The sequence below is a fragment of the Xiphophorus couchianus genome, chromosome 4, assembly GCF_001444195.1.
Source record: "Xiphophorus couchianus chromosome 4, X_couchianus-1.0, whole genome shotgun sequence".
Classification (NCBI taxonomy): Eukaryota; Metazoa; Chordata; class Actinopteri; order Cyprinodontiformes; family Poeciliidae; genus Xiphophorus; species Xiphophorus couchianus.
The window spans coordinates 12,742,473-12,763,085 of NC_040231.1; the positions used below are offsets into that span (position 1 = coordinate 12,742,473).

Here is a 20,613-nt window from a genome sequence, read left to right on the forward strand (position 1 = left end):
CCCCACCTAACTTTACTCAGGCACTCCTGACTGAGGGAGCCATCTCTGCCCCCCAGTATCAAATGCCTCCAGACAACTTACACATAATTCTTTGGTTCAAAAATGCGGCTGGGCCTGATAAGAATGAAGACAGGCTCAACAAGGTCACTCCAGCTAAAATCGCAGTGACCTATCTGTATACAGATACGAAACACACAGCCGTTGCAGCTGTCGCTCTTCCTGATGATTTAAAATTTTTGGACAGAACGTGGACCTCCCCGCATGTATCTCTGTTTACATAAACTAAAAAAAAAAACAAAGAAAAAAAAAAACCAAAACACAGATGATGTCTTTTCTGGGGTTAACTAACTATTGTCGAAACTGGGTGCCTAATTATGCAGTAATAGTGGTTCCTTTACGCAAACTAATGTATGAAATAGATCCTAAAAGACATGCAACAATTAAGTCCTAAAAAAAGAAAAAGATCTTTGGATTAATAATGGAGTACTAAATAGAAGATCAAATCTACAAGTGACCTGCAAATATGCCTATCTTGCCAAAAAACAACTTGTATAAGTGGGCTGCAATATTGAGCCATGGCGTTTTCGCATGTCTCAACGGGGGGATGGTAGGATAGATACATTAACATTACTCTATTTATGGATTTATTTCTTTTTTAGGAACTTTTAATGCCTTACAAAAGGTCATTTCATTTCAAAAAATGCCTACAGAAAGAAGAGAGGGCTGCAAATGAAATAAGGAAATAAAGTGAATAAATGAATAGAAACAGGCTCTAACTGTGAGAGGCATTGCTCAGATAACAACAAACTGCAGTATGCAACCGATTCTAGATAGTTTCACAATCAGTCTTTTTAAACTGACCAAAACTTTAGGATAGATAAAATATTATTAAATCTACAGGAATTATGGATGATTAAGACAGAATAAAATAGAAGTAACTCACTTGTTGACTAGAAATTGATTGAATATAGAAAAAGTTTGCTACACTGTACAAATTTGTTGTTGAAGGATAATATTAAGTTAGAAATAACTTATGGGTTAATCAAAGAGGATCTGGTGGAACTTTTGTAGAGAATAATGTAGATCAGGGGACTTGCAGCCCCCCCCTTGCAGCAGCTCCGCAGGGGGGCCACAGAGTTGGGCTGTAACTGCTACCCCACTAGATTCAACTAATTAACATGTGAAGCCTCTTTGCAAACCACTATTTTTTAAGTGCGAAGTAACCCCCACTTGCAGTAGCTCCGCAAGACAGAACGAGAAGGTGTGATGTAAATCACTTTCTCTCCCATCATCTAAAAGTACCTCCTGACAAAATATCAGAATATAAGTTACAATTTTAGTAGTGGAACGACAAAAGGTTTTTAAGTTCAAATTTTAAAATTAGAAGAAACTAAAACATATCTGATGATTCGAGTGCCAAAGCCTAATAAAGCAGTAGAAGAATTAAGAGTTCCTCCTAAAATCCTTATTAATTCTCTTTCCTGCCATAAAGTCGGTCCCTCTGAGAAGTGAGGGGTTTATGGTAGGCTTAAGGGTTTGTTTTGTGATCTGACAATAGAGGTTGCTCAGATTAGTGTAGATAGTTTAAGCAAGCAAATACATAGTGAGCATTGAAATAATGTGGAAAATGTTAAATATAAGTTTTTTGCATCCAAACACTGAGTCTGTGACAGCTGTCCTGACTGTCACACACAGATACTTTTGGTAATGATTTACTGTTTTCCTTTCATATTACTTTATATATTGATTAGTGAGTAGTTTAGATTTTTATCTTTAAATTTGTTTTCATTAGTCTGACTATTTAGTTGGCTATTTGTTGTGCACCCATTTAGTTAACTTTATGTGTCAGTTCTTTGTATATTTTGTTAAATATAACAAATTAATTTCTTTCTTTTGAGTTACCAGTTTCCTCTGGACCTGTTGCTGAAAATCATACAGATGAGCTCCAGCTGATTGGTGTCCATATATGGGTGTCAAACTTCCTTAGCGGGCCATTCCATTTGTTCACCCAGGGAGGGGGAAATTTGGTCTTTAGTTTAATTTCTTTCATTTGTAGATTTAGTAATATTCTGACCAGTATTTGTTAGGTTTTTGTGTGTTTAATTACTGCTAGTGTGTGTTAATGGTCTGATCAGCCACTATTTAAGTTCCCCTCATGTCTTGTTTGTTAGGTCAGTTTGTGCTTGAGTTTGTTCCGTTACCAACTGAATTGTACTTTGTTATGTTGATTTCAGTTTGGGCCCAATTTATCATTTTTGGATTTTCTTTGTAGACTATATTTTGAATTTTCTTCAACGTCTCTCTGGCTGGTTAATGCAAAACCTTCACAGAGTCTTAATTGGTAAACACGCCTTGTCAAACACTGGTGAAAATTTTTGAGGAGTTTGTAAAATGAATTATCTGACAATCATAAGAGTAAAATGAGATAAGGAGCTTTAAAACTGTAACATGAAGTGTTTTGGGAAAATAGTAATCTTGAAGATTTAAAGCATGCTAAAATAAATTGTTTTGTTTGTTTTGACGAGTTTACCTTTTGGGAAAAAGGCAGCATTGAATTTGGTAGAATTTCTCAGGGAACGTCATAAACCTGTTTCATAAACATTGTTATTTAAAGTAGTAGAAATGTGATGCATTAGCAGGTAATGCATCATCAGGGGGGAGAATATGTTATAGGTTTATCTTTTATATTACTTAAATAAAAATTTTTTATTTGAAGAACATGTTTGATCTGTGTTACACATAAAAAAGTGAAAGGAAAGATATGGTCTGGTGAAATATGTTTCTTTTGAATGGATTTGAGTCGTTCTCCATTGAAAGATGTTCTGACAATGGGCTAAAGTATTTTGAAACGATAGATAACAAATTTATAGCGATTAATGAAGCATATTTTGGTAAATTAACTTGGGAAAACAATTATAGAAATTAAAAATATTATTGTGTTAGCCATTTTCAGAGCATTAATTTAATGGAGCAAGAATGTTTTAAGAAATGTTTTGAAGAATCTGTTATTGATTAAAGTTATCACTAATCAGTAAAAGTACTCAGGTGGGATTATAATGATTTTTCTAAACTTGATTTTTGTTTTGATTTACATCCATTTAAAACGATTTTGAATAAAACTTTAAATTCAACGACAAGTAAAAGACCTAGGTAAAATTGGTATATTTTGAAAATGTCTAGATTTGTTAAGTTGACATTATAATTTCTCCAAGTTTAACACTTTTGAATTTTGTTTAAGGAAAGCATGTTGAATGTTTTAGACAAATAACCAGTAAGATCCAGTTTGTACTATAAAAGTAATTTAAACTGGACTGTCTAATTCACATTGATATTCATTGTTTTGATGATAAATGTAAACTGTACAACTGCAGCAAATTTTAAGCTTTTGTTTATTGTTTTGTTTTGTTTGTTTAGTTCTATTTTATAAGATTGGTTTAAGAGGAAGATCTGCATATGTTTAACATTCTGGCAAAACATTACTTTGGAAACATGTCTTTTGAAGCTGGTGATTACAGGGTTTTGGTATTTTCCATCAGTTGGAGTTGTGATATATATATAATTGAAGCATAGATTGAATAGATCACATCCACCATTTAATGAGCAGAACTGGACAAAGTAGGAGATAAGGCTTCACGTGATGAGTTGCTCATGGCTAACTACATACAGACTGGCTTGGAGTTCTGAGCTCCAAGCCTGACTCTGAACTCTGCAACACAAGCTGTTGTCTCTGAGGCAGAGTGCCTCTGCTTGGAGAAGCAGTTGCACACTTGTTTTGACGATAGCAGCCACAGAGCCACGAGCGTTGGAGAATTCACTCGGACACAGTGAATTGAAGATATTTGTGTTGAGTACACAAATGAATTGATGCTTTTGGAGAATCTGATCTCTGTTTTGTCATTACAGTTTTGCAGCTGTTTTCCTGGTGCCCTGCGGATGTGGTCTCATTCAAGGTCTGCTTCTTTGATAAAAAGGATTAAAGTAATTCCCTTGATGGAAAATGACAAAGCAAATTTACTTTCTTTAAGTTAAGCCATTGTTTGATTATGCTGACACTGATGATGACGATGACACTAGAGAATGTTGTGCTTATGTTTATGATGCTAATGAAACTCCTGTCGATGATGTAATGTCTGTTTTAACAACTTGTGATAGGTGATGGCACAGATGTATCCTTTATTAGAGAAAAAATCTGACGTTGACAAAGGATACTCTGATGAGGATTCTTCTGACAGGTATCCAGATCCTGGCTTTTGGACTGGGTGTGACCCCTGAGTGTAAACATGTTTGCTTTCCAAAACATGATCTCCCAGCTGAAAATCATTTGAAGTGACTGTTTTTGGAGGGATATGAGAAGTGCACCAAATATCTGATAAACAGGAGGGAAATGTTGGGTAAATTGTATTATTAGTATTATCAAATATTTGTTGTATCATGTAGCCTTGTAGTTACATTTAGATAATGTTTCTGTGTGTTAAATAACTTTGATTCTATCCTGAGACTTCCCTGGGAAATAGGGGTGACAGCTACTCTCAGCAGCTGTTGCCCTGCAGGACTTCCTACAAGACAGAGGTGTTAGTTGCTCCCAGCAGAGTTTTACAAGCCTGCAATAAACTCTGCTCTGTGCTACAAAGCCGTTGCTTTGAAGCTATACAACGTGTCCTATTCGACGCCGTGCCTGGAGCAAGAAGGATTTAGATTGTAGATAACATGTGTTTAGTTTAGTGATTGTCTTGTAGCAATGCAACTAAAATGCTTTGACCCACCCCTTAGAGTTACAGTGCTCTCTGTGAAAGGGACTCTGAAAGAGCAATAAAAGAGAGGAACAGACAGATGTGTTTCAGAGCAGGTTGGAGATTTGTTACTGAAAGCACATCTCTGTCTGCTCTCCTCGCGAGAAACAAAGAATCTAACTCTCTTGTCTTTCCTGTGTTTGTTTAATAGGTATTTAGACCTGACATAAAGGTATGAGTTTCAGAGAAAAGGACAATATTTGGGGAATATCGTCCAGCTTTAACCTTTTACAATCTAAAACTCTCACCACTTTCAAATACATAATGTTTTGCATTTACTCAATTTAAATAGATTAATTTATCAAACATGTTTTATCCAAAAGTTCAGAGGATCTTTGGACACTAATCCTGTCATTAGTGCATAAGTCCTCTATTTGTGCCAGACATAATCTAATTCAATGCAAACTTGTTTATTGCACTTATTATATAAACACGTCTGGCCAAGTTTTACACCAACGTTTCTCCTGCCTGTGATGGAGGCCAACATTCTCCAGGCAAGTTGATCCACACTATCTGGCTTTGTCCTCAGCTTATTGGTCCAAAGCTTCTGATGATGCACATTTATTTAATTTGTGAAGCATTTTATGTTAAAATGTGTAAAAACTATTATCATTTTCTGCTTGATCTCTTTAATTAAACAGAATATTGAATAACTTGCTGTTTCTATACGTTTTGGTTAGTTCAAGGTTCAAACTACTAACTAAGGTTAGTAGTTTGTTATAAACAACCAGACTACATGACAAGATGTAATCATGGGACTGTGCTAATAAATATTCAAAACTATATCAGTTTTTCCTGTAAAATCAGATCGTTTTGTTATTTTGGGTATCAAACAGATTATTTGTGTTTAAAGTCACAACTGTCTTGAAATGGCTCTTGGCTCACACCTCTGCTTTATTCTCTAACTGCAGCAAAGTGCTGGAAACTGGTTTCACTGGACACAAGATTTCCTCTTCTGCAAGACTAAAGGACCAACAATGAATCATGTTCATTTAAAAATCTGTGAGCTGTAATCATCAGTCTTTAAAATTAAAGCATAAAGCATAAAATGCACTGTGATGAACCTTGGTGTAAATTCAAACTGGAAGATGCTTTTCTTTTCATCTGCTCAGTCAATCACCTCATCATGCGCCTCCTTCCCATCTCCGCTGATTTCGTCTGGGTCGGGCCTGGTTAATACTTGAATGGGAGACTGCCTGGGAATACCAGGTGCTGGAAGCTTTTACTGGCTCTTTTGCTAAAATGTGAAAGATGATACTAAAGCAAAAATGTATCACAGCAGAGGTAAGAATACATGTAGAAGTGGTCAGTGGTGAGTTAGAGTGTAAAAATGCAAAAGTCTTTAGTGCCCCCTGGTGGTGACAAAAGCACCTGATATAGTAATACCAGGTGCGGTAAGATGTAGCCACCACCAGGGGGCACTAACAACTCTTTAACTCCACATTTTCACACTTTATAAATTCGGCACAGATCAAAAACTTCTGCGTTTATTCATACCTCTGACACATGTTGCTTCAATGTTATCTTTCACAAAATATATTTTTGCTAATAAACATTTAGAATCAGATTTTTTATATATATTTTGGTGTTTGTTTACTAAATTTATAGAGAATCAGCTCAAAGAAAAAGAGCAGACTTATTAAATGAAATATGCTTAAAAAGAAATCATGGCAGCAATGTTGTTGTTTCTATAAGCTACGAACATGAGACAGAAAATAACAGTGACAGCAACAGGACCAGCAGGGGGCGTACTGGCACTGCTGGTCCTGTTGCAGTAGTCGTCCTGGCAACAGCGAAACTCTTCTGCATCTAATAGATCCATCTCCTGCTGCATTCAAGAATTTGACCAATGACCTTTTTCTACCGGGTGCTCTGGAACCTTCTGTGGGCATGCACTTATAAGCATGGCTGACCACAACTAATCAGTTACATATGGAACTGATAACAGAGGAATGTGCAAAGTCTCTAGCCTCCAGGCAAACATCCTAAAAATGGTTAATAGTATTTCACAGAAGAAAAAGAGTCAAGTAAACATCAAACAAAATAATAATATGAAAACATAACCTTTCAAGTAAACTCACAAGTAAATGAACTTAGATAATTTTTCTAGCACCTGTTCTTTTTATTTGATTCTACAGCTTGGTTAGCTAAGCAAAATGTTATTTCACTTCAAATTAGAATCACATGGATGCTAACAGTGGAGCATAGCTTATGATTTTGAAGCTTACGAAGACTGGTGTAACAGAGAGAAAAGTGTGTATGAATGTGTATGTGAATTTTGCCCAAAATAATAATAATAGTGTGTATGTGTTTGTAATGAGATTGTTGTATCCATGTGTTTGGAGCCACCTAGTGGTGTGATGAGTGGCTGCATGCAACGGGTCCTTCAGACGCTCTCGCGGCTTCTCCCACCAGAATTCTGAGGAACGCTGGTGGAGGTTGGTGCGAGAGAGGCAGCTGTTCGCTATTGTTTTTACTTGGGGCCATATTTTTCTAGTTCAACAATTAACGAAATACTGTAAGATCATTTAACAATTACAAATATAATTTATAAAGTTTTCTTGTGGTTGGGCTGGAAAAATATGACCCTATGAGTGGGAGCTGCGCCAGTTGGTGTTTGTGGCTGACCGCTCAGTCACGACGTTAACTGTGTCTTTTATTTTTCAGCTGTTGGACCACTTGCATGCAGTCAATCACATTGTGAGAATTTCATTTTATTTCACACTAGGTGGGTTCAAAGTGTAAATTTATGAATGTATATATATATTTAGAGAAAAAAAAATTGTTTTGTGAATGTAACTGTTAAATGTTAACTGTTAACTGCTGTAGCAGTTGTCTGTTATTTTACGGTTTGATTTTTGGAATAAGAATGTTTTGTTTTGTTTTTGAAGAATTGTTAAACTATACGATCACATCTAAAAAAAAAAAAAAAAAAAGAAGAAAAATAAAGAATTCTGAGGAACGCTGGTGGAGCTGTTGGACCACTTGCATGCAGTCAATCACATTGTGAGAATTTCATTTCATATCACACTAGGTGACAACAACCAACCAAGACTATACTGGCGTTGTGAAAAGCAAGAAGGGTTACACTGGTGCCGTGACTCCGTGATCCCTGATCGGCTTGATGCTGTTCGCCCGGGTTGCTGTGTCATCTACCTACAAGCTGCCTCTTCACTTCAAGTCGTGTCAACACACCTGTGTTACAAGGTTAAAGGACTGAGAGGAGAATATTTATTGCCAATAAGTGACTGATTTTTACTCGAGTGTGTTTTATTTTCATTATTCCATTTTGTAATGGCAGAAATATTCCAACCAAACGTTGAAAATGTGAACAGTCAACCCTCCTTTGGGAGAGGTAGAGGTGTAATGGGTCTCACTTTAGAGTCAGGAGTGGCAGTTGGGTCGGATTTTTGTGCCTCACCCATGTTACCTGCAAGTAATAGGCCTCAGGGATTAGCTTTCTATCCAGCTGAGACACCTATGGGACAGATGTCGTTGGGGGACCCGAGCCACTCTACATTTAATGCTGGCCATGACTTACAAATATTAAATGACATGATTTATCAGTTAGGTTCACAGATTGGAGAGTCCATTGCAAATAGATTGTTGTCTTCTGGTGTTGTTGAGGAAAAAGAAACCCAAAATGCCACCTGTTTGAAACAAGATGGTGCACATATTGGAGACACTTCTGTCTTTGATAGTCAAAAATTCAATATCATTGTAAAATCAGAAACACCACCACCAATTTTTAGAGGTGAGAATACTGACAAACATACTGTTACTGAGTGGGTTGAAATGATGAGAGGTTACTTTAGAAGGCAGAACTATAATAGTTCTATACAAACAGAGGAGATTATGGGGAGGCTAATGGGCAGAGCCAGAGATGTGGTTAAGATTGGTCTTAAAAGTGACCCTTTTTTAAATGCTACATGCTCCCCAGATGTAATTTATAACATGCTGATTCAATACTTCAGTCACACATCCTCCTGTCTGCCGCTGCAAGACTTCTACTCCACACTGCCATTTCAAAAAGAGGACGCCTTTGACTACTGGATTCGCCTCAACAAAGCTGCAGATATGGCTGAAGAAGGTTTAAAGCGTCAGGGGAAACAAACTGACGATATGAGCAGTGAAATTGCTAAAATGTTTGTAAAGCACTGCCCTGATGCAGAACTGGCTTCAGTATTTAAGTACAAGCAAATACATGAATGGACCTCAAAAGACATTCAGGAGAGGCTAGATGAGCACCAGAGAGAGCGTGTGTCCAGGATCACAACACCAATCCACAAACCATCTGCAGCCCCACTGTTCTGCTATGACACACACGTTGAATCCCAAGTCTCTGGTGGTGCACAAAGATCAAATAATGTTTTGTCCTCTTACAATGTACAGCCTGCCTCTGAGGCTCCACCAAATTCATGTTCTCCTGTGATGGTACAGAACCAGCAGCTGGCCACTACATTAGATTCCCCTTCTTCACAGTCTTACATTCCTGCCCTGCAATCTGCAAAGCAGAACAGCCAGTTCTCACAAGTGCAGTGCCAACCTTTCGCTCCAGTCCCACAAAGTCAGCCGCTCAGTCTGCCACAAGAAGGTGCCATGCTTGGAGAGATGATGTCTATGCTCAGGCAGGTACTTGATAAAGTTCAGGTTGGTGGCCAGGTATCATCTGCTCGCCACAAGCGCACATGGGGTCGAGCCAGACCTGTTATAAACTGTCGCATATGCAATGATGACAAGCACACCACTGAAGCCCACTGCCGTTCAGACCGCCTTTGTTTCACATGCTTCAGCCCTGACCACATGAGGCGCTCTTGTCCAAACAGAGCTGTCCCAACAGAAAATGTGCAGGGAAACTAAGTGACCTGTGCCTGGAGGGAGGCCGCATGGGTCAAAGTGATTCCTCCCACATACTTGATGCTGCTGAACTGTACCAAAATATTCAAAGAATAAATGAGTCTGAGAATATTATTATGCAAGACACACAAAAAGTCAAAAAAAGTGACAGTTTATTTTACACAAATGTCAAACTTAATGACAAATTAATTCTTGGTGCCATGCTAGATAGCGGCTCGATGGCATGCTCTTTGAGCGATGTAGCCTTACAGTCAATGATTAATGCTGGTGTTGTAATCTCTCACCAGGAGGCTACCAACATTGTATTTGTGGGATGTGGTGGTTCTAGAGTAAGACCGACCTCAATAGTGGATCTGAATATGGAGATCTATGGATGCCAGTTGTCGGTCCCCACCTTTGTAGTGAAAAACCAACAGACTGATCTGCTTCTGGGCTCCAATGTCATCAGGCGACTATTGCACCTGTTAAAGAAAGACTCCTCCTACTGGGCAGCAGTTTCCACACCTCACATAGGTCTCCCAGAACTCGAGGAGTTCCTCTCTCTTCTTGCTGGCCTGGACCGTTGGTCTGGTGAGAATGTCCCAGACAAAGTTGGCACAGTGAGATGTAACACAGCTGTTACTCTGGAGGCTGGCACTGAGTATCTTGTATGGGGCAAACTTCCCAAGGGCACAAAGTTATCACCTGGTTTGACTGTGATGTCTGAGCCCACGTCATCACATTCCGCTCCCCGTGGCATTTTGGTGGCGAGAGCTGTGATACCACTCTGGGGAGACAGGTTAGTCCCTCTCAAGATTTTAAATGCTTCCAGTGGTCCTGTCACCATACATAAGAATGCTAGACTGGCCGATATATACACCTGTCTTGCTATGGAGGACCTAGATATACAAGATGTAACATGCTCATATCAGGCTACCTCTGTCAAACGCACTGAAGTTGATTCTGCAATAGAAAACAATGACAATATACAGGAAAGACTGAGAAGTGCTGGTCTGGGGGATCTGGACCTACAGTCTTGTGATGTGTCAGATGATTGGCGGAGAAAACTAGCAGATCTAGTGATCAGTTATGAGGATGTCTTCTCCCGCCATCACTTAGACTGTGGAGAGGCAAAAGAATTTGTACACAGGATCCGGCTCACAGATGAGAGACCCTTTCGGCTGCCCTATCGCCGCGTGCCTCCTGCTGAGTACCAGAAACTCCGTCAAGTCCTGAATGAGATGGAGGAGAAAGAAATTATATAAAAATAAAAATCAACGAGTGAATTTGCCTCACCTCTTGTCCTCGTTTGGGAAAAGAACGGTGATTTAAGGATCTGCACAGACTTCAGATGGCTCAACAGACGGACCCTGAAGGATGCTCATCCCCTACCACATCAGGCTGATTGCTTGGCTGCCTTGGGAGGAAACATGTTCTTTAGCACAATGGACCTCACGTCTGGCTTTTACAACATGCCACTCCATGAAGATGACCGTAAATACTCCGCCTTTACAACACCCATGGGGTTGTATGAATACAACAGACTTCCCCAAGGCCTGTGCAACAGCCCAGCCAACTTTATGAGGATGATGACCTCAATATTCGGTGACCAGAACTTTCTCAGCCTGCTATGTTACTTCGATGATTTGCTGGTGTTTGGACCATCTGAGGAGGTGGCTCTCGAGAGGTTAGAGATGGTGTTCGGTCGTCTCCGTTACCATAACCTCAAACTGGCTCCAAAGAAATGTTGGCTGCTGAGAAGATCTGTGAAGTTTCTTGGTCACATAATTGACAAATCTGGTGTTTCTACAGATCCTTCTAAAGTTGAGTCCATCAGCAACATGCTCATTACAGATCTCATGGAGCCAGATGGTATCACTCCATCCCATTCATGCATCCGATCATTTCTCGGCATGGTCAACTACTACCAACATTTCATCCCAAACTATTCTGCAATTGCCAGACCACTGTTTGACCTACTGGCTGGTGCAAAACAGAAACGCAAACCAAAGATACTGTTAAGGAAATATGATTATATATAATGCTTAATACAGTTAATCTTAGAAGATATATGGAACACTCTTATTTTAAACAGGTTTGTGTTAAGCATTTGAAACTAAACCAGATGGGTAAGCATTCAGAGATGCAGGAACCAAATGCAGATTAAGGGAGATCTCTCAATGGGACCCCCACTGTGAGGCCAGGCCACAGGCGAAGCCATAAAATTAGCATTTTCCTTGGGAGACAGAGACTTTAGATTTCTCAGGTATCTGTGAGGTCTTATCTCAGGATCGTTCTGTACTCAGAATGACCGTGGGAGCCACAGGGGGTCAGGGCCAGCTATCCGCTCTTTTGTCTCGGTAGAAGGCAGATGGTCCTTTGATCTTTGTCGTAGATTGAGGGGAGTTACAAGTTTCTCTGGGAGCTTCCAGTTGGTTAAAAAGAGGAACGCCTAGAATGCATAAATTAAATAGAAAAACACCCACTCAGTATAAAATTGAATGTCACCACTAAATTTGCAGAAAGTTGCCATTTTTTTGCTTTTTGCATTGGCTCTCTCTCCAAAGACGTCTTTGCTTTTTGTTTGTCTTTGTTTCGTGTCTGTTTGTCTCCCCTTGTGTGTCTTTATTTTTATGAGAAAAATGCATATCTCTGTTCCTCTGCAGCTTTGTTGTTGATTGCTTTGTATGAGATTAAACTCTGTGATCTGTGACGTCAACACGCTTTGTTGTTGTTTTGTTTTAGCAGCGCGCCGCCACTCGCCAAGGACTCGGGAGAGAAAAGAGGAAAGAGCCAAAACTTTTTGTCTAAAACTAGCGTTAAATTACCTCTTTTTTACAATACCCACCAAGCGAAAACTCCAGTTCCGCAAACTGACTCCAGCTGATTGGACAGACGAGCATCTCTCTGCATTCATGGAGCTTAAAGCAGCTTTGGTTAACTCAGTAATTCTGGCCCACCCAGACTTTAACCGCCCATTTCTCCTGTCTACCGATGCATCACTAGACGGTTTGGGTGCAGTCCTCTCACAAGTCCAAGAGGGCGAAAGTGTGGCTCGTCCAATAGCATTCGCTAGCAAGTCTCTCACACGCGCTCAAAAGAAATATCCAGCCCACCGTCTCGAGTTTTTAGCACTGAAACGGTCGGTGTGTGACAAATTTAGCCACTGGCTGAAAGGACATGTATTTACAGTGTGGACAGACAACAACCCACTCACCCACATTCTCACAAAGCCACGTCTGGATGCCTGTGAACAGAGATGGGTGGCAAAGCTGGCTTCTTACGTCTTTGATATTAAATATATCCCTGGCTCTAAAAATGTGGTGGCAGATGCCTTAAGTCGCCATCCCTTTGTCAAATCTGCTGTGGGAAGGAGGCTGTTGCAGAGCCCACACAGCCAGCTACTTAATGAGGCCCTCCCTGTTTCATCTGGTTCAGTACAAGAGGCTTTCAGACAGTCAAGTGCCAAAGACCAGGACTCCAACGTGTTGCACTTACCTGACAGCACAAAGTTTCAGTCCTTCACAAAAGATGATGTTCATGCTCTTCTTGAGACACACAGTGCATGGGAGTCTGCTGCTAGAGTACGAGCTGTTGACACCCTTGAACATCTGCCCCAACTGATCCTCCCATCTCAAGATGATCAACCTGTGTTTTCAGAAACTGTATTGAGAGAAAAACAGCATAATGACCCTGTGTTATCAAGAGTGTTATACTATGTTAATCGTGGCCGTCGTCCGTCAAGAAGAGAAAGGTCGAATGAACAAACAATGGTCATTAAATACCTCAAACACTGGGAGAAGTTTGCTGTGTCCAATGACATCCTCTACAGACTGTCTAAAGACCAAATTACCCGTAAGAGACGCCACCAGTTCGTGGTCCCTTATTCTCTCAAGGCTGATGTTCTCAAAGGGATACACGACAATGCTGGTCATCAAGGGCAGTTCAGAAGTTTGGCTATTGCTCGTCAGAGGTTCTTCTGGCCCCATATTGACCGTGATGTCAAAGAGTATGTTCGCCAGTGTCCCAGATGTGTCATCGCAAAGTCCCCCGATCCAGATGGTCGAGCACCTCTTGAGAGTATAAAAACATCTGCACCACTGGAGATTGTGTGTATAGACTTTTGGACAACGGAGGATTCTAACAACAAGTCTATTGATGTGCTGGTTGTAACTGATCATTTTACGCGGCTTGCTCAGGCCTTTCCTTGCCGTGACCAATCTGCAAAACAAGTGGCGAGGCAGCTTTGGGACAAGTACTTTTGCATCTATGGTTTTCCTGAGAGAATCCATTCTGACCAAGGCCCATCCTTTGAAAGTCAGCTCATAAGCGAACTGTTGAAAGTTGCTGGTGTGAGAAAATCCCATACGACCCCCTATCATCCAGTGGGTAACGGCAGTGTGGAACGCTTCAACAGAACACTGGGAAACATGATAAGAGCACTTGCACCAGATGCAAAACAGAATTGGCCACAAAAACTTCAGACATTGACCTTCATGTACAACTGCAGTCAATGAAACCACAGGCTATGCCCCTTTTTATCTGATGTATGGGAGAGTGCCATGCCTCCCTGTTGACGTGCTTTTTAAGAACATTCTCCAAGATCCTGAAATTGGTGGATATGATAAGTATGTACTGTCCCTGACTAAAGATCTTCAAGATGCTATGGCCATAGCTCAAAATCATGCAAACAAGGAACAAGATCGACAGGCTGTTCTCTACAATCGCCAAACTAAAGGGAAATCTATTGGGGTTGGCGACCGTGTTTTAGTATCAAACAAGCGTGAAAGAGGCAAACGCAAAACTGCTGACCGCTGGGAGTCTACTGTGTACACCATTGTGGGCGTGAACCCTACAACTCACACATATCAAATAAAACACCCCACCACCGGTCAAGTTCGAGTTGTGCATCGTAACCTCTTGATGCTAGTGAACTTCCTTCCTGTTGATACATCCAGTCAGCCTGTTGACTCTGCTGCCCTCACAACTGAAAGCTCTGACATTAACTCTATTTCAGATGTTCTGGGATCAGTCATGCAGGAAACGATTCAAGAATCAGAACACAAGACTGGGTCAGCTCCCTATCTGATGAGCCCCTTGATGTTGCCCCTGTGAATGACTCTGATGGAGATGTTGTCTCTGCAGCACAGGCAGACGGGGAATCTCTGTTGCCCCCTAGTGAGATGGACTGTGACAATAATCCCTCAAATGCTTCAGTTGACACACAGAGTGTTTGTCCACACACTTCACTAGTTGCACTTCATTTATTTATTTTCCGTTATGGTGATAATTCAGCACTTTAATCATTTCGGTCAAAATTCAGCAGGGGTGGGTGTAACAGAGAGAAAAGTGTGTATGAATGTGTATGTGAATTTTGCCCAAAATAATAATAATAGTGTGTATGTGTTTGTAATGAGATTGTTGTATCCATGTGTTTGGAGCCACCTGGTGGTGTGATGAGTGGCTGCATGCAACGGGTCCTTCAGACGCTCTCGCGGCTTCTCCCACCAGAATTCTGAGGAACGCTGGTGGAGGTTGGTGCGAGAGAGGCAGCTGTTCGCTATTGTTTTTACTTGGGGCCATATTTTTCTAGTTCAACAATTAACGAAATACTGTAAGATCATTTAACAATTACAAATATAATTTATAAAGTTTTCTTGTGGTTGGGCTGGAAAAATATGACCCTATGAGTGGGAGCTGCGCCAGTTGGTGTTTGTGGCTGACCGCTCAGTCAAGAAGGGTTACACTAGTGAGATTTGTTGAGTATCAGTGACGTTAACGTCTGATGAACACGGCCTTTAAGATTCAGGTCACATTTGAAAAGATCGGATACGAATCAAATACACAAGTTGCCCGGGTCGCTTTCGAAAAAATGCGACCTGTATTCAGACTATCAGCTACAGGTCGCATTACAGCAAAAAAAAAAAAAAAAAACAGGAAGTGGAAACTGCAGTGCTTATGATAAGCGCAATATGCTTCACTTAGCTCCTTGATATGAAAAATAGGAAGTTGAATTTTGGGTTTAAATTCAAGTTCCTATCGCTATGCAAACCCTCCACATCTTCTGACCTCCTGTATGCAAAAATCTACATATAATTGCTTTGAATTATACTATTATACTCAAAAGCAATCATTGTATGTACACATGCACATAATCACACAAAGAACCGTTGTTCACTTGGAGTTTTCAGGATTTCAACCGGTGATTGTTTTAACTGCAGTTAAATATGAACAAACTGTCTTCAAAAACTCAATAAAGTTCACAGTTTCCTAACGTTGAAGTCCAGAACAGAGGCGGAGCTAGAGGGGGGGCCGGGGGGGCCAGTGCCCCCCCAGCCATCTGATTGGCCCCCCCAGCGGCCCCCCCAAATGATCGACATGTCACGACACCCAGTCATTCCTTCACAGTAGGTAGCACTATGTACCACAATGGGTTGTGACACTTGTGACTGTTGTGACTGCTCAAAAGCAGCAGGGGGCGATATGCACCATTTACGTTTATTGTGATACACCATTTGGACACAACAGAGTTGACCCAACAGAAGAAGAGAAGGAGAACCGCGAAGAGACGATAGAGAAATATTGTACAGCTAAGAGGAATACAGTCGATTTTACTCCAAGACGGATAATCTGACTTCAAAGGTAAGTTTTACAATGGTTTACTACTACCAATAAAAAAACCCCGTTAAAAACATTTTGTGCTCAGCCAGGAAATAGTTTCTGGTAGTTGAGTTACTACTATAAGTTGCGAGCATCAAGCTATCAATGCTACAGCTATAGACATACGTAGACGCCGACTTAGTGAGCGAGTCGGCCAGTTCCTATGATACGTCACGTCTGCCAGTCAGACTCGTAATGCACGCAGAAGCAAAAAGTATTGTAAAGACGCTGACGTGTTTCAGTGTGTTTACCACTCACGTCTGCCTGAACAATGTCGGGAGGATAAATACGGGAAGTAAAAAAAAAAGTATCCAACGTGGTGCATGTGTTATCAGACAGAATGGATCACGACATTCCTGATTATATGACCTGCCAAAATCCTCTGGTCTGTAATGCTCTTTCTTTCTAACAGCGATTTCTTATTAGCTCTCGCATTAAATAAAACTATACAGAATGAAAAATGTTAGCTATACTAAGAAAATAAAAATCAGAGTAGTTACTTCTGGCCAATATAATTACATGGGAAATATTTATTGGCTCAGAAGCTGTCGTTTGGCCACAAAGTCAAGAAATTCTGTTCATAAAATTGTGTTCTTTCTTTCTTACCTGTGAAAGGTAATGCTAATGGAGCCAGCTTGTACTATAAAATGAGTGAAAAAACTCCACACAAGTTCCCCACTGACATTTGCTATTTTTACTAATTCTTTTCTAAACATTTTCTATGAAACGGCAACACTTTGTTAGAGGTTCCGTTTCCCCTAGGAAAGGGCATGAACTTGTGACAATTTAATCTGTTACTCTTTTTGCTTTATTATGTTTTCCATGAAATGTTTAATTTATTTAAATTCTTATGTGTTTAGCTTTGTCATTTTCTTTTATGTTTTCTTTTATCTTATCGCTGATGTTTAGCACTTTATTTCAGCTCTGGCTGCTGTTAAAGTGCTTTATAAATAAAGTCGATAATGATCATGAACAAAAACAGGTTAGTCGGTCCAGTAGCTGAGAAGTTTGAATGCTGAACATACAGCCACAGTCTGTTTCCCCTGACCTACACACTGGAAGTGGGGATCTATTAACACTAAGTAATAGGAAGTGATACTTGGCATAACATGACTGGCTTGTTTTTTTTCCTAGGGTCAGTTGAGAATGAAAAGACAGGGAGGCAGGATAGACAGCTTCTTTATAAAAAGAAGCAAATCAGGCACAGATCAAACAGGGTTCAGCTCTGACATCAGCAGTCCTGGTAGCTTATGTCCTGAGAACAGTCACGAGAAAGAAAGTCTGGCAAACACCAATCCACCATCACCAGGTCAGAGTATCTACAGAAACAGTCAAATTCCTGCCCCGTTTTAGGTTATTTTTACTTGCTGGCTTCTGCTAATGTGTTTCTTTAATTGTTGGTTCAATTATGTTAATGTACTGTTTTTACAACGTAGTTCCATCAAAGGAGGAGTCTGAAAACACAGAAAGCTCTGCGCCTGACCAGGATGATGATGAGCCAGAAGGGGCAATTGCAGGAGATACCACTGATCTCTTCTCAGCAGTGTCCAGCACTCCTTTTGCTTTTCCAAAAGGACCCAGTGGTAATTTTACTTACACTAAGACCTGCTTAGTAGCTGCACAATTTACATGACATAATGATCATGTAAATTATGTGTACATAACCATTGTGTTTGTATTCCAGATATTTCAAAGTCAAAAGAACAGGGCCCTGTTCAGCCAAGTTTGACAAACTTCCCCAGAACTCAGCATGGAACAAGAAAGAGAACTTTTCACAGCTCCTGGTACAAAGACTATTCTTGGTTAGAATATTCTGTTATTAAAGACTCCTCCTACTGCTTTGCCTGTAGGCATTTTTCTTTGCCTAATGCACCAGATAGTGTCTTTGCTTCGCATTCCGGCTTCAGTAATTGGAAAAAGGCATTGTCCAAGGAGTCTGGATTTAAGCTTCACTCAAAGTTAGAGCACCATGTAAATGCAATGTATGCATGGAGTCAATATAAAAGGGCTAATGAGGGAAATACAACCATGCTAAATTCTATAAACACAAACCGGAAAAAAGTGGTGGAAGAAAACCGTTATTATATTAAAACAATAGCCGATGTTCTTCTTTTGACTGCAACACAAAATATTGCTCAAAGGGGTCATCGAGAGTCTGGGGACTCTAGAAATAAGGGAAACTTTTTGGCTATATTGGATGAAATAGCAAAGCATGATCAGTTAATTGAAAAAAAGCTTAGAGGATGTGCCAATGCAAAATACACAAGTCATCAAATCCAAAATGAAATTCTTCAGGGCTTAGCAGAGATGGTACAGACTGAAATCATAAAAGAAGTGAAGGAATGTGAAGTGTTCAGTGTTATTGCAGATGAAACAAAAGACTTGCAAAAAAAGGAACAAATGTCTTTGGTTGTACGATATTATTACAATGGTGTCATCCACGAAAGCTTCCTATGTTTCCAGGCAGCTGAAAGCCTTAATGCAGCAGGTCTTAGTGCAATGATCATTAGCTGTCTTGAGAAACATGGTCTGGACTACAGGAATAACCTAGTGGGACAGGGTTATGACGGTGCATCCGTCATGAGTGGGAAGCATTCTGGTGTATCTGCCAGAATTCAGAGCAATGCCAGATTTGCATTTTATGTTCATTGTAACGCACATTGCTTGAATTTAGTCCTTGTTGATGCTACCAAAGCAGTCCCTGAGGTCGTTGACTTTTTTGCACTTCTACAGCAGCTTCATAACTTTGTGTCTGGCTCTTATGTTCATCTGAGGTGGCTTGACGTGCAGAAAGAGTTGTATCCAGCAGAACAACCCAGGGAGCTCCAGGCACTTTCAGATACGAGGTGGGCCTGCAGGTATACGGCATGCCGTACCATGAGAGACAGACTTCCAGCAGTTCTGAGATTGTTGCAGGATATTGCACTTGAAAGAAATGGCGAAAGAACAGTGGAGGCAAGGGGCCTGCTTCTTCAAATAGATATCCAATTTTTAGGTCTTTTGGTTACCTTTTGTAAAGTGCTTGGTGATGCCAAATGTCTTTCCGACATGCTTCAGTCCAGCACTCTTGACCTAGCAAGAGCTGTAGATCTAGTAGGTGCTCTTATAGACACTTTCCAGGACTACAGAAATGAAAAGTACTTTGATGAACTATGGAAAGAGGTTGAGGAACTTGCTGAGAAGAGCAAAATCAGTGTAAAAATTGACAGAAGAAATCCAAGATTAAGTTCAAAATTTCTTGACTCACTTGTAATGAGCACTATAGGACAGAGAAAATGTGATGACGAGGGCTTCCCCAGACCACTCTTTAATCAGGTGCTTGACTGTCTCATAGCGGAGTTAAAGAGGCGTTTTTCAAAGAAAAATTGTGAGATCATGCAAGGAGTGCAGTCCCTAAACCCCAAAAGTGCAACTTTCTTGAATGAGGAGCCTCTGATTGCTTTTGGACATATCTTTGAGTCAGATTTAGATGACCTGAAACATGAAGTGCACCAAATAAGGCGTTTGCTTGATCAGAGAATAAAGAGTGATTTAGGCACACCTTCTACTTTGCTTGATTTTATTCTGTTTCTTGAACCTTATAAAGAGGTTTTACATGAATTATTCAGACTTTGCAAGATTGCAGTAGTTAGTCCAGTTAGTACTGCTTCTTGTGAGAGAAGCTTTTCTGCTTTAAAATTAATTAAAAGTTACCTAAGGACAACAATGGCTGATGCCAGGCTAAGTCACATTGGAACACTTAGCATAGAGTCAAGGAGGGCACGGGGCCTCAACATGGATGACTTTGTAACATATTTTGCTTCATCTCACAACAACCGAAGGATTTTACTTTTATGAGTGCATGAAGAAGTCTTGTGTTTCTCGTCATGATTTGGGTCTTCACCGACTGGTACTTGTACCAATGATAGTTTAGGAGTCAGTACATTTGGTCATAGCTGCATTAAGTTCGAAAATAAAATGCACATGTAGCATCTATTAAATAACAGTTTCCATAACATACAACCTTCTTTTTTGAGATATTGTAATTGTGAACTGTGTGACACTGCATTCTCATTGTAAGTCTTGTCTTGTTACAATGGTGTCATTTAGAGGTTAATGTCCACTTATGCTTTGTGTGGCATGCATTGATAATAAACTGCAAATTACATGAGCAAATCTCATTTCATGAGTCTTTATTTATATATAGTATGTGAATGAAAGTACTTTTACTGTATTGTCATTGTCATAGTCAGTGGACCCCTTACAGATAGCCCTGGCCCCCCATTCGCCCCCCCAGAAATAAAAGTCTAGCTCCGCCACTGGTCCAGAATGAACGTGTTCAAAGCAT

At 40.2% G+C, this 20,613-nt stretch overlaps 1 protein-coding gene across 5 annotated transcripts; it reads left to right on the forward strand.

Annotated features, from left to right (window-relative positions):
* Positions 1–15,926: 15,926 nt before the first annotated feature.
* Positions 15,927–20,441, forward strand: LOC114143447 (zinc finger MYM-type protein 1-like). Of its 5 annotated transcripts, none has more exons than XM_028015506.1 (4): positions 16,275–17,595; positions 17,723–17,869; positions 17,971–19,017; positions 19,361–20,441. In XM_028015506.1, exons 1-4 carry the CDS (start codon positions 17,433–17,435, stop codon positions 19,372–19,374), a joined length of 1,371 nt encoding a protein of 456 aa, XP_027871307.1. In that variant the 5' UTR covers positions 16,275–17,432; the 3' UTR covers positions 19,375–20,441. The 5 variants fall into 5 exon arrangements, with proteins under 5 accessions (XP_027871304.1, XP_027871307.1, XP_027871308.1 ...); XM_028015507.1 differs by having other exon boundaries at positions 17,971–18,303; positions 20,175–20,441; XM_028015503.1 differs by lacking the exon at positions 16,275–17,595 and adding an exon at positions 15,927–16,268 and having other exon boundaries at positions 17,971–20,441.
* The last annotated feature ends 172 nt before the right edge of the window (positions 20,442–20,613 follow it).

Bases quoted from the DNA above. Each gene is read 5' to 3' on its own strand.
- LOC114143447 (XM_028015502.1), top strand. From the start codon at position 17,433: ATGAAAAGACAGGGAGGCAGGATAGACAGCTTCTTTATAAAAAGAAGC. The intron at 17,596-17,722 runs GTCAGAGTATCT...TTTACAACGTAG, and splicing joins CACCAATCCACCATCACCAG to TTCCATCAAAGGAGGAGTCT. The intron at 17,870-17,970 runs GTAATTTTACTT...TTTGTATTCCAG, and splicing joins TTTTCCAAAAGGACCCAGTG to ATATTTCAAAGTCAAAAGAA.